Below are 13,356 nucleotides of genomic sequence, written 5' to 3'. Positions count from 1 at the left end.
CAGTACAAATTAAAATCTTCTACCAGGCAGACTAGATGCTACATTGTTTTGTACAAATGCTTACAAATGGGGAAGCATTACATTACGAATTCACGTATAATTATATCTATCCACTATGCTGTACAAACTATGAGAATGCAATCTATGGCTACTGGTGCATAACCTTCAGCGTGAGACTGATCTGATCAGCACATTTCAACTGAATATATAAAAAACTATTATAATCACTTGTGAGATACTTTTGCAAAATATTGATATTTGACATTTTTGTCACATGCTTCATCATTCCTGTAAATAAAACAAAAAAACAAAATTTGTCCATGCAAAACCAATACAATCTTTTAATACAGTCATTTGGTAGCTTTGACCAATAAACACCCCATGAAGGTTTTGAAATTAATTTAAACAGTAAGAACTGTGGTCATAGTCACGTTGCAGTGTTTCCACAACTATGCAAATCTGACACTTTATCATTTTGGGTATTACTGTTTCACCTCACCTACAGGTTTACAGCACAACTTGACAGTTCCAAATCATACCTCATCTAAATGCACTTAAAATAAGCTTTCAATGGTACATTAAACTCCAAAAATATGGCACATAACATTTTTCTAGGAATTAGACTGAAATCAACCTTCATATTGGTAAGATGACCTAGCAATTGAAGGTTCCCTATTCTATTACCAGATAATGCCTTTCATCGTCATTGGAAAATGGCATAATTATACTTCCTCTTCTAGGGATGCCCCACCCTTAGTATCCTGCTACTGGAAAAATAGAGAAATGGCCAGGCCATTTTCAGCCTCACCTTTTCTGCCAAATACACTGTAGTTTTGTAAACTGGTGACTAGCAATTATACGAATCAAGAGATATCATTATACTCTCTAGTTATAAAGGTTATATGGCAGTATGCTGTATGCTATGTATATCTGAGTAATTACTAAAGTTATTAACACTGTCATTTTGTATGATCACTGGTTTGAGTTACATTCCTTTTGATGATATTTTGATATTATGATAAATATTTTCTGTTGCTCTGGGCATGATACAGTAATGCTACACAATTAATGGGCCAGATTTACTTAATACAAGACAGGATGAGGGGCGCATACAATTGTGACACATGCCACTACAGTTATCTTGCACATAGATTGGGCACACTAGTGTGTGTGGGGGTGGATGGGTACACACAATTCTAGGCTTCTGTCATTTTGAAACTCGGGGGTTAAATCTATCCACAAATCCAAATTCTTCAAAGTCACAAAATATGTATGACCATTCCAGAGTCAAACACTATCCCTCTAGCTTTGTCTCTCATATCTTTAAGATTCATCTAGTTTATCATTTCTTAAGATTACCAAACATCTTGTCTCCTTCCTTAGATGTTGCTAAATGTAAGATCCAACATGGAACAGTTGGCTGATGATCTTGACAGGCAGGACTGAAATGATGTACATTTCAATGGTTAGGAGGCGGTCACTCAGAGAGCTATACTACAGTATAAAATAGTTCCTATTGTGAAGCCTTCAGGGTTTTTTTAAAATAGCATCCTTACATATATGTTTTTAGGAAATTTACTGATTAACATTCATAACATACAAAGTGGGTCCAATCGCTTCATGCCAAACCAAGCACCAATCAGTAGATGTACAATTACTTATGTCGTTCTACAAATCTCTGTAATCCAAAAGCTGCAAAGACATCTTAGTCAGGCATCTTCTCCACTGAGGTACTATACTTCTGCAGTTTCAAACTCAAATTCAAATACAAAATCATTCCTATGAGCTTTGTGTATCTGAAGACATTTAGGTTATGTGTATGCATGAACCCATACCTCACTGAAAAGGCTTCCATTCACGTAAGAAATCCAGAGCTTCCAGAAGTTGGGGAGCTGAATTACAACAAGTTTTGTCAACTTTTCAACAAATGCAACTTGTTGAGGAGCTTTACAACGCCAAGCTAAGAGGAAAAGAGAAAGAATAAATAACTTTGAATTGATAATAAAAGCTATTTTTAACATGCTGCTAGAGTGTGATCTAAAAATAATGGATCTATCATGCATATTTATAATCTCTCAGGTGTGAATGGCAACATTTTACGACTTGGTCCATATGGCATACAGCTTGTGTACGTGCAAGATTTATTTCCATATATTCTTTTGAGGGGGTTGGTACTGTAAGTATAATATGTCTTTTATGTAGAGGTGCTTGTATGGCCCCACTGAATTATATTGTACATCCTAACAATCCACTCGCATAAATCTGTCTTTAAACCAGGCTAAATGATAACTGAACAGGGAGGATCAGAGGCTTAACCATTAAAATATAGGGTGGGGGAAGGTTGGAATGTAGGCAGTACAAATGAGCTAAGTCAGTCTAAGTTACACAACTTCAGGTATGCTATTTTTGTAGCTGAAGTCGACATACTTAGAGCTACTTACTGTGGTGTCTTCACTGCAGTAGGTCGACTACTGCCAGTCCCCCATTGACTCTGCCTACGCTTCTTGCTCCAGTGGAGTACCAGAGTCAACGGGAGAGCACTCAGCAGTCAATTTATCGCACCTTCACTAGATACGATAAATCGACCCCTGCTGAATTGATTATTCCGGAGGTAAGTGTAGACATACCTTTAGACTCCTACATCATGGGAACTTAAAAAAAATTGGTTTTCATGTGCCCATCCAGTTCCTGGAAGATAACAGGGAGCTAGGCTATGGACAGCCAGGTAAAATCAAGGCATGCAATCGTATTTTCCCTGTTGGGTTTATAGGATCACAGAAGCAGGCCTGGAGGCGTTAAGTAACAGAGGAACATTTAAATGCAGCTGGGGTTCATATTACAGAGATCAACAGACTGATATGATAAAAATAAGAAAGTAGTTCCTAATGTGTAGGGAAACACAACATGGAAAGAGACTTTGTTGCCTTGACTGTAACTTAGAAAAGGAGACTTGGATTTGGACCCAGTTTTTATCTCAGCAAGGGGAGGACTGCTTTGGTATGATGTTTTTTGCTTCAGTAGGAGGGGGATTTTTATTTAGGATTTTATCTGTAAGGGGAGGATAACTGTCCAGTTTTGTGGGCTCCTCCTTGACTGATCCCATCATGTAATAAGCACACACCCTTTTCGCTTTGCAATTTACCTTTAAGAAACTTCTATGTCTTTATAGGGTAGTAGAGGCAGAACATGAAAATAACTTTCATACACATGTATTATTCTGTTATGGACTGGTGGCTCATTTTCTGTCAACACACTAAAACAATGAATATGATTACCCTCTGTCAAATTTTAATATTTGGGGAATACACAGTAAAATACACAGGCCTAGGGATTTGTCAGAAGTAGATTTTTATTTTAAAAATGAAACTGATGCTTACTGTCATCACGACCCGACTGAAAGCTGCTGCCCCTTTTCAGCGAAGCAGTCTGACTGAGATGACCAACTGGAGACGGACGCACATCACTGTCCAGGTCTAGCATGGGGCTATGTAGCAATGAATTGCCTGAAAGACAGTGACACAGTTATTAATATATGCATTTTCTTATGGAACTCCAATTTTATTTGCAGAGGGACTGTCAGGTTCAAAATTATGTAATAAAAATATGTCTTCAACCAAAGAAAGAAATGATTGTTTATCCTGTGCAGTAAGTACAGTTCTTCGAGATGTGTGTCCCTATGGGTATCCACTCTAGGTGTGCTTGGGCTCCTTGCGCATCTGATCGGAGATTTCTCATCGCAGTGTTCATTCAGCCTGCGCATGTGTGCTAGTCAGACCTGTGCCGTTGTTATACAGCACTAGGGGGTGAACCACCCTCAGTTCCTTCTCTACCATGAAGCCCTATAGCAGAGAACTTCAAAGCAGAGGGGAAATAGGGCGGATAGTGGAGCACCCATATGGACACATATCTCTAAGAACTACAGTTACTGCCCAGGGTGAGCAACCATTTCTTCTTCTTCAAGTAGTGTCCCTATGAGTGCTTCACTCTCGGAGACTACCAAGCAGTTCCCCTTTAAGGAGGAGAAGGGCTTTGTAGTTGAGTCCAGTACAAAACAGTACAACTGAGCCAAACACAGTATCGGAAGCAGAGTTGTGAGTTATTTTGTAGTATTCAGCAAATGTATATATTGTAGTAGATTGACATATTTCAGTAATAATGGGCATGTTTTTGAGACATGCCATACAGACAGAAATGGACCATGTAGAGAGAGTTCATATGTCTGAAGATGCTTGAATATTATGAGATTCATTGCAAGGATTAATTCAGTCAGTTATCTACATGGAAAATCTTTGATTAGAAATTGCAGACCCTTTTGATCTACCTGCACGCAAGACAAACAATTTGGGGGTCTTTCTGAAGGTTTAGTCCAGATAGAAGGCCAGGGCTCTTCTGATGTCAAGGACGTGCAACAGTGCCTCTTGTTTATCTAGGTGAGGTTTAGGGTGGAACACTGGCAGGTGAATGGGTTGGTTAATATGGAACTTGGAGGAGACTTTAGGTAAACATTTGGGGTGTGATCACATGACTTTGTCCTTAAAAATACTGTGAAGGGGAGGCATGACATACGGGCCCCTATTTCCCCAACCCATCACGCTGACATGATGGCTATCAGGAATGTCATTTTCATTGATAAATGGAGAAGTGAGCATGTAATCATCAGTTCAAACAGTGGTCATGTAAGGCATTTAAGGCTATACTCAGGCCCTAAACCGAAAAAGGATGCTTGACTGGGGGAAAAAGATTTACGATTACCCTGAGGAACCTCACTGTCATTGGGTGGGCAAAAGTGGAATAACTCTCTGTTGGAGAATGGAAAGTCATGACGACTGCCAGGTGGTCTCTAACAGAGCTTATTGATAGCCCCAAACTTTTTAGTGTCAGGATATAGTCCAGTACATCTGGTAGTGATGAGGTCATGAGTGAATTATGCTGAGGTCACACCAACAGATAAATCTGGTCCATTTTTGAGAATATATGTAGTGAGTGGACTGTCTTCTGCTGTGTAATAGTACTCTCTTTACCTCTCTAACCCCATAAACCATCAACCAATCACACTTTGAGACAAAGCACTCCAAGACTTGGGTGAAGGATCTTCCCGCTTTCCTGAGAGAGGAGATGAGGAAAGGCCTGGAGAGTGACTGGTGAGCAAACGGCCAGCTGTATCAGGTAAGGAAGTCATGTTTGTCTGGGCCAGGCTGGAACTATAGGATGACTCTGGCTTTGTCCTTTTTTATTTTGAGTAGAACTTTGGTTATTAGAGGAGTCAGTGCAAATTTGTACAGTAGATCCGATGACCAGTGAAAGTGAAAAGCATCCCCTAGGTATTGGGGATTCATCTCACCTCTGGAGCAAAACTGGGCACATCTTTTCTTTATTTCTGTGATTAATAAATCTATTGGGGGGCAGGGCATTGCTGGTATATGTGGAGTAACATGCTGGAATCTATTTCCCACTTGTGGTCTTGAAAGAAGTACCTGCTGGGTGTATACATGGTCACACACTGAACCCCTGGAAGATAAGCAGCTGTGATGATGATCTGATTGCATATGCAGGTGGATATGCACGAATTCGAAACCTTGAGAGCCTGGGCACAGCGGGAGGGTGGGGGGAATCTTGCTCCTCCTTGCTGGTTGATATAAAACATGCATGACATATTGTCTGTCGAGATCTTTATGTACTTGCCCCTGATTAGTGGTAGAAACTGGAGACAGGCGTATCTGATCACACTCAATTCCAGGAGATTGATGTGTAGCGTCGTTTCTTGCAACGTTCACTTGCCCTGGGCTGTGTGAGTGTCCAGATGCTTTCCCCACTCTAGCAAGGGCATAATCCATCATTAATATGACCTTTGGGGACTTACGTGCAAACATTGTGATGGTCTTTCCACCAATTGAGGGATTCCTTTATGTAGGTGGGTATGGAAAGTAGAATATTTAAACTGTGTCTGATGAATAAACAGTCCCAAGCCACCCTTGAAGGTAGTCTTTTGTGATCTATGACGAAGGTACCAGCTGCCACATGCCCCAACAACTGAAGACTGTTCTTGACCCGGGTTTGAGGGCTGAACTGGATTGTATTGGTTATGTTGGAAAGAGCCACAAACCTGTGCAGTGGGAAGGTAGGCTCTTGCCATTACTGAATCGAGATGCGCTCCTATGAATTCTAAGTTTTGCACAGGTGTTAAAGGGGATTTTTGAATGTTCAAGTGTAGGCCCAATTTGAGGAAGAGTTTTATGGCTTTGGAAGTAGTAGCCTGTGAAGTTAGTTCCAGGGAGCAACACTGCAATAGCGAATAATCTAGGTAAGGGAACACTAAAATACTTTGCCTGTGGAGCTGCCCCACTACTATTGACATGATCTTTGAAAAGACCCTTGGGGCAGATGATAGACCAAAAGGGAGCACACTGTATTGAGAGTGGCTCTGGCCTACAGTAAAATGTAGGAATTGTTTGTGAGAAGGGCAGATCGCAATGTGGAAACATACATCCTGAAGGTTGAGGGCTGAGAACCAATCTCCTTGATCTAGTGACGGAATTATTGGTTCAAGTGTCACCATTTTGAATTTTTGTGTCTTCACATAAAAGTGATGAATAGCCTCAAATCTAGGCTTGGTCTCCACCCACCAATATTTTTTTTTGTACCAGGAAGTACCTGGAATAAAATATGTTTTCTGTGTACTGCACGGGAATTGATTCTCTCCTACGCGTGAGTGCTATAGAGTCTATTTCTTGACAAAGCAAGCTCTTGTGAGAGAGGTCTCTGAAAAGGGAAGGGGAAGTCAGGTTAGTTGGTGGACGAATAGTAAAGTGGATGGTGTACATTGTGGAGATGATCTCCAAAACCTATTTCTCTGAAGTGACTGATTCTCAAGCTCACCTGAAGTGATAAAAGCAGTTTCGGAAAGGAGGAATACAGGTGAATTGGTGCAACTAGTAAGGATGAGGATGGTAATTCAGACCCTCCACCAGCTTGTCAGAATTGCTGCTTGGAGGTGGAAGGGTGTGAGGTCGAAGGCTTAGAGATGGATGGTTTCCTTCGCTGGAATTTCTCTCTCTTCTGATATGGCTCATACGACCTCTTGAAGGTCGGGAATTGGGCAGGACAGGATCTTTGAGCAATATGGGAGTTGCTAAACCTGCTCTTGTAGGCAGATATATAGATCCCAAGAGAATGCAAAGTAGATCTGGAGTCCTTTACTGTGCGCAGAGATTCATGCAAGCTGTCTGCAAACAATTTAGACTAATCAAAAGGGAGGTCTTCCACCGTATTCTGGATCTCCTGTGGAAATCCAGAGACCTGGAGCCAGGAAGTCCATCTCATAACTATCACTGTAGAGAATGAATGGGCGAGATCTGCAGGGAGTAGGCAATTTTCCTAATCAGATTCTGAAACTGCTTAAAACCATTTGCAAAGGTGGAGGAGGCATAACTGCTTCATCTAGAGATGAAGAGGAGATGATGGCTGAAGGAGAGACCTCTCCATCAGCTCTAGCTTCCTTCTCCTCAAAGGTTTCTTCTTGACGATCATGTCTCCTGGAGAGGGCAGATGATGAAGGCTGCCTAGCTATCTATGAGGGTGGTACTCAAAACCCTGGAAACTTGATGGCAATAGGCCGCCCAAGGATCCCAGTAGACAAGGTGGTGGTCCATAAGGCACAGGAGGGAGCACCCACTGGTGCTCAGACCAGCGAGTTGGTGGCTGCGCCCTTGTGTCACAAGTGGTTATAGGCTTATCAGACACTTCTGGAAAGGGGACCTCTGTAGGGGTGAGGAGAGCCTTAGACCAATATTTGGGAAACTGAGGCAAGGCCTTCATCAGAGTCCTCCTCCTAAAACTCACTATAGAATGGTGGAGCATACATTTGGGGTGAAACCATAAGTACCAGGTGAATTTATGGCAATCTTGATACCCTCAGTACCGAAAATATGTTGGAGTCAAGCAGTGGAGAATCGGGCACCTTAGTTACAGCCAAGTCTCAGGGAAAACGAAACTCCTGTGGTACAGAGTGTGCTGTCATTACTGAGTCCATGGTGTGCAAAGAGATAATAGGGGCCGAGGGAGCAGATGGTACTGTGAATCTCAGCTACTCTGAGGGAAACATGGTAGGAGCCCAAGTAGGCTTCTTCAGTACTGATGAAGCAATGGAAGAGTTCCTCTTGATGCTTGAGTCCACTGATGGTACTGATGATCTCGCTGGACCAAAGGCTTTGCTCTCTTTCAGTCTAACGGTGCCACTGGTACCTGATAAAGCAGCAGCTTCATGGGGACCAGACTGGAGAGGAGATAGCGCTGAAGTAACTGAAGACACCGACAACCTTGGTTTTTTTGAGGTAGATTCTATACCTGGTAAACACAGGACATGGGCTGTGGAAGACTTATGAGAGGAGTCTTGGGTCTTCCTCTTAGATGCCCTCGAGAAGTGTTGCTCAGAGACAGTGGAGGCAGGAGACTTGCTCAGAACTGGTGTACAAGAGGGGTCCCTTGCATCATGAAGAGCTCTGCATCATGAAGAGACAAAGTTTGATCTCCCTGTTTTTTTCTGGCTCTAGATTTCAATATGTGACAGAAGTTACACTTCTGGGCAATGTATGATTCCCCAAGGCAACGGATGCACTGAGAGTGTTGGTTGTTTACCAGGATTGCCTCCAGGCACAATAGACAATGTTTGAAACTGGGAGAACCAGGCATAACCTCTCAGTGAATAAGAACAACCCTATCTACTAATATCTATCTATCTATATAATATATATTCTATTTTAAAAATTTTAATACTTTTTAAAAACTAGAAAACTGTTACTGCTAATTACACTAAGAACCACTATAAACTTAGCACTACCATAGAAATTGGGATGCGGTTGAGGCAATCTCAACAGGGACAACTGCCCGAGCTCCGTCTCAGGCTGAGGCAAGTGAGAAGGAACTGGGGGCAGTTCACCTGTGCACTGCTATATAATAATGGCATGGGGCAGGAGGCTGACTAGCACACACATGCAGGATGAATGGACATTGCTATGAGAAATCTCCGATCAAAGGTGTAGGGGGCGCAAGTACACCTAGAATGGAGCACCCATAGGGGCATTACTCAAAGAAGAACAATTACTTACCTTACAGTAATTGGTTCTTCAAGATGTGCTGTCCACATATATTCCACTGGTGGTGTGCATGCACCCTGTGCAATCTAGTTCAGATTCTTTTGGCTAGCAGTGTCTGTTGGGGACCATGCCTAGGGAATAAAGGATGGGGCAATCTCAATCCTCCCTTCAATTCCTTTACCATTACAGAATCCAGGTGTTATGACTCTGTAGCAGTGGGAAAGATGGGCAGGCCATGGACTATATCTGGACAACATCTCAAGGAACCACAGTCACTGTAAGATAAGGAACCGTTTCTTCTTCTTCAAGTGCTTGTCCATACATATTCCACTGTGACTAATTTAACAGAGGTGGGTGCTACCAAATTATAGCAGACTGCCAGGTCTACTATAGTTAAGGTTAAGACCAATTTTCTGTTTAAAGCTCAAATCTTCTAAGGGCTTTAAAATCCTCATGGTTACTCAGACTGCCCTTAAAACTGGTTTGCCTCATGGGGGCATATGAAGACGTAAATAGATAATCCTCTGAGAACTGGAAGAAAGGAACTGGGGGGAGGGATAGCTCAGTGGTTTGAGCATTGGCCTGCTAAACCCAGGGTTGTTCAATCCTTGAGGGGGCCACTTAGGTATCGGGGGCAAAAATCAGTACTTGGTCCTGCTAGTGAAGGCAGGGGGCTGGACTCAATGACCTTTCAAGGTCCCTTCCAGCTCTAGGAGATAGGTATATCTCCAATTATTATTATTAAGGAATGCTGTTCAATCCTGATTAACTGCTCTAGGTTTCAGAACATTTATATGAAAATGAGCTTCCTGATGAGATGAGAGGACTTGAGTCTGTAAGTTGTCTAGCTCCCCATCCTATATTAGAGACATCTGTTTCTAGAGTCTTGGATGGTAACAGTGCAGAGCAGCGTACTCCCTTGAATTCTTCCATCAGTTGAAGGACAATAGGACTTCTAGGGTGACCTGCAACAACTTTTCTAGATGATATTAGGTGAGCGGATATACTGACTTCAACTGTTCTTCCACGTAACAAAGTCTGGCATGCTGAGTTACACAAGTGCAGGAGATCATTGCCCTGGAAGCCTGAAGCAAGTTCTCTCAGATGTTGAAGGATGTACCTGCAGTTGACTCTCTACTATGCTGCAGAATCTTTTTTGAGGTAAGCAAGCTTTTGCTGTGTTTGAGTCCAAGACTACCCCCGCCCCCTACAAACTGTATTCTTTGGGATGGTCTACACTGTGGGGGTGGGGGGCAATCGATCGAAGTTATGCAACTTTAGCTATGTGACTAACGTAGTTGAAGTTGACGTACTTAGATCTACTTACTGCGGCGTCTTCACTGCGGTGTGTCGATGGGAGACACCCTCCCATTGATTCCCCTTGCGCTTCTCATTGAGGTGGAGTACCGGAGTCGACGCTAGAGCGATCAGCGGTCGATTTATCACGTCTATACTAGACAAGATAAATCAACCCCTGCTGGATCGATAGCTGTCCATCAATCCGGCCAGTACTGTAGACATGCCCTTTGAGTGGGAATTAAGAGTAATTTCTCCTTATTGGCTCTAAGTCCTAGAGAGGCAAAGAGACAGAGAATCTGCTCAATGGAATCAGCAGCTTGATGATATTTCCCTTGAGTAAGCCAGACATCCACGAATGGCTAAACTATGACTCCCTGCTTTGTCAGGTAAGATGCCACTATAGCTAGACATTTGGTGAATACCCCTAGTGCCATTGATAGTCCAAATGGCAGAACTCTGAATTGGTAATTGCAGTTGCCAACTTGAAATTTTAGATCTCTTCTGTGGGCAGGATGGATGGCTATATAGAAATAAGTATCCTGAAGGTTGAGAGCTGCATACCAGTCATGTGGATTTAGGGAGGGAATCACAGAAGCTAGAATTACCATCCTTATCCTGAATTTGCTGATGAAGTTGCTCTGATGTCTTCAAACACACTTCAAACTGGGCACCATTTCCCATTTTTCTTTTGTATCAGAAAATAGTGGGAATGTAACCTCTTCCCTGAGAATTCTGGTGAAACTTGTTCTACTGGTCCAAGAAATAGAAGTCACAAGGGGTCTCTGACAAGGGATGAGGAAAGTGTGGAACTGAATGGAATATCCCACTTCTACTACCTCCGTAGCCCAATAGACTGTCGTTACGGTACTCTAAACCCCATGAAAACGAAAGAGATGGCCTCCAAATGGGGCTGAAATAATAAGACGATCTATTAGAAGTCTTTCACAGCTCCCAACTGAGGAGTAAAATTTGCTGCCTTGAGGATGCTGTAAGGTGTGAAGATTAAGAATGGGAAGTTAGTGTTTTCTTCGTCTGGAATCTTTGATGCTTTCTTGGAGGTACAGAATGTCTGGGTTTAGGGCAATAAGACTTCCTAGGGTAAGACTGAGGCCTAGCTAATTTTCTTGTCAAAGAAGGTGTACATACCCCTCAAAATCTCAGGGTTGCTCACAACTCCTTTTAGGAAAGTAAGGCCTCATCTGTTTTCTAAGTAAATATATCACATTTCTCAAAAGGCAGGTCACATCCCTCAAAATGCAGGTCTTCTATGGTAACCAGTACATCCTCAGGTATGCTGGATGCATGTAGCCAGTAAGACGTTCTCATGGCAACAAAATTTGTCATGGATCTGGAGACAGTTTCAGATATTTCTAAACAGGCAACTGTTGATGTATGTCCTACAAGTTGCTTCTCCGAAATCAAACACTTACTTTCTTTCCATGCTACCTGTGAGACTTTATCAGAAAATGTAGAGATATTATCATAATTTAATTAGTCTTATTTCTCCCGCATGGCTTGGTAATTGGCTATTCTCATGTGCGACCTGGTAGATGAGTAATTCTTGTATCCAAATATGTCTGATTTCTTAGGCTCTAAATTGGGGTAGATTTAGGACCTTGAGGCTTCATTCCTTCATGGATCACTAATACCACACAGGATCCCGAAGCGGGATTCATATAAAATTGTATAAGATCTGCAGAAGTTTACTCACTGTATTGCACTTCACTTTTCCATGTTGGTGCCAGAAAGGTAGCTGTCTGCTGGAGTAATTTAGTATCCAGTAAGCCTTCATTAATTGGCATTGCTAAATGACCTAGCATGGTGGTATGAGTGGTGTCCAGGAGCTTGCTAACTTTCCCTGGGATCTCCAGCATGTAAGTTATTCTTCTAAGTAACTCCTGAAATGATTTGTAATCATCTAGCTGCGAAGTTGATGCAACTACAGCTTCATCAGGAAATGACAAAGAAATGGGTGCTGGGATCATCAACTTGCAACTCTTTTTCAAAACCGTAAGTAAGATGTTTGGAAGTAGGAGCTGGTTCCCTAGTAGTTCATAATGCTACTCTATATGGTGGTGGTGATGGAAATATGGGTCACGGAAGCTGATCTCCTTGCAGACTAAAAGCCTCACTGGAGCATAATAAGGGCAAGCTGCTGGTATGTATAAAGAACAGAAGACCATGGTGGAGGATAGTCAGGGGAAGCACTGCTGTCAGTTTTAGAGCTAGGATATTGGTAACAAGACCTAGACTCCCTATCAGAGGTATATGGCGTCTAGAGCCCAGGAGAGAACTCTGATTTCTCCATGAAGTACATCTTCCTATGTGCCTCCTTAGCTTTTTGTGTTCTTTTTCGGAACAACTTATGAACAGAGCATCTGTCAACAACTGCCCTTCTCCCAAGTACACTAAGCACCTAGAATGCCCACCATTGAGAGTCTCTCATGAAAAGCAATTCTTAAAGCATGGAGACTTCTGACCTACCATATAGGAAGGAACCAGTACAGGGGAAGTCTAACAGGGAAAAACAAATTCCTTAACAAAGGAAATGAATCACTCAACTAATGAACGAATGCCACTATCCATAGCTATTTACAAACAAAGAGAGGGCCACACAGTGGGTGAGAGGTCAGACGCAGCAAAATTCCAAACTGAGGCTATGGGTGGGGTGAAAAGGAACTATGAGGCGGTTGAGGTCGTCCTCCCCTATATGCCCATGGCAGGAGGACTGCCATGGAGCAAGTGCAGCCCCCAAAGGACACTGCTGGCCAAAAAAATCCAGACTGAAGTGCACAGGGCACTAACAATGGAATATATATGGACCAGCACTTAAAGAAGAACAGCATAGGTATATCTACACCGCAGCTGAAAGGTGCGATTCCCAGCGCAAGTAGAGAGACCAGTGCTAGCGCTGCTCAAGCTCAAGATTTGAATAGCTGTATGGACATTATAGAATGGGGGATGG

The 13,356-nt window shown here is 42.5% G+C and overlaps 1 protein-coding gene across 2 annotated transcripts in view; it reads right to left on the bottom strand.

Annotated features, from left to right (window-relative positions):
* Positions 1-13,356, bottom strand: part of EXOC2 (exocyst complex component 2) — a 200,628-nt gene that overhangs the window by 94,903 nt on the left and 92,369 nt on the right. For both annotated transcript variants that reach the window (XM_039524307.1, XM_039524308.1), the window contains exons 12-13: positions 3,378-3,503; positions 1,836-1,960 (exon numbers count right to left, since the gene is read on the bottom strand). In XM_039524307.1, coding sequence (XP_039380241.1) covers positions 1,836-1,960; positions 3,378-3,503 — 251 coding nt within the window. The remainder of the gene's footprint in view (positions 1-1,835; positions 1,961-3,377; positions 3,504-13,356) is intronic.

The sequence above is a fragment of the Mauremys reevesii genome, linkage group 2, assembly GCF_016161935.1.
Source record: "Mauremys reevesii isolate NIE-2019 linkage group 2, ASM1616193v1, whole genome shotgun sequence".
In the NCBI taxonomy this organism is placed as follows: Eukaryota; Metazoa; Chordata; order Testudines; family Geoemydidae; genus Mauremys; species Mauremys reevesii.
Note: the sequence above shows the minus strand (reverse complement) of the source record. Positions and strands in the feature narration are given on the sequence as shown.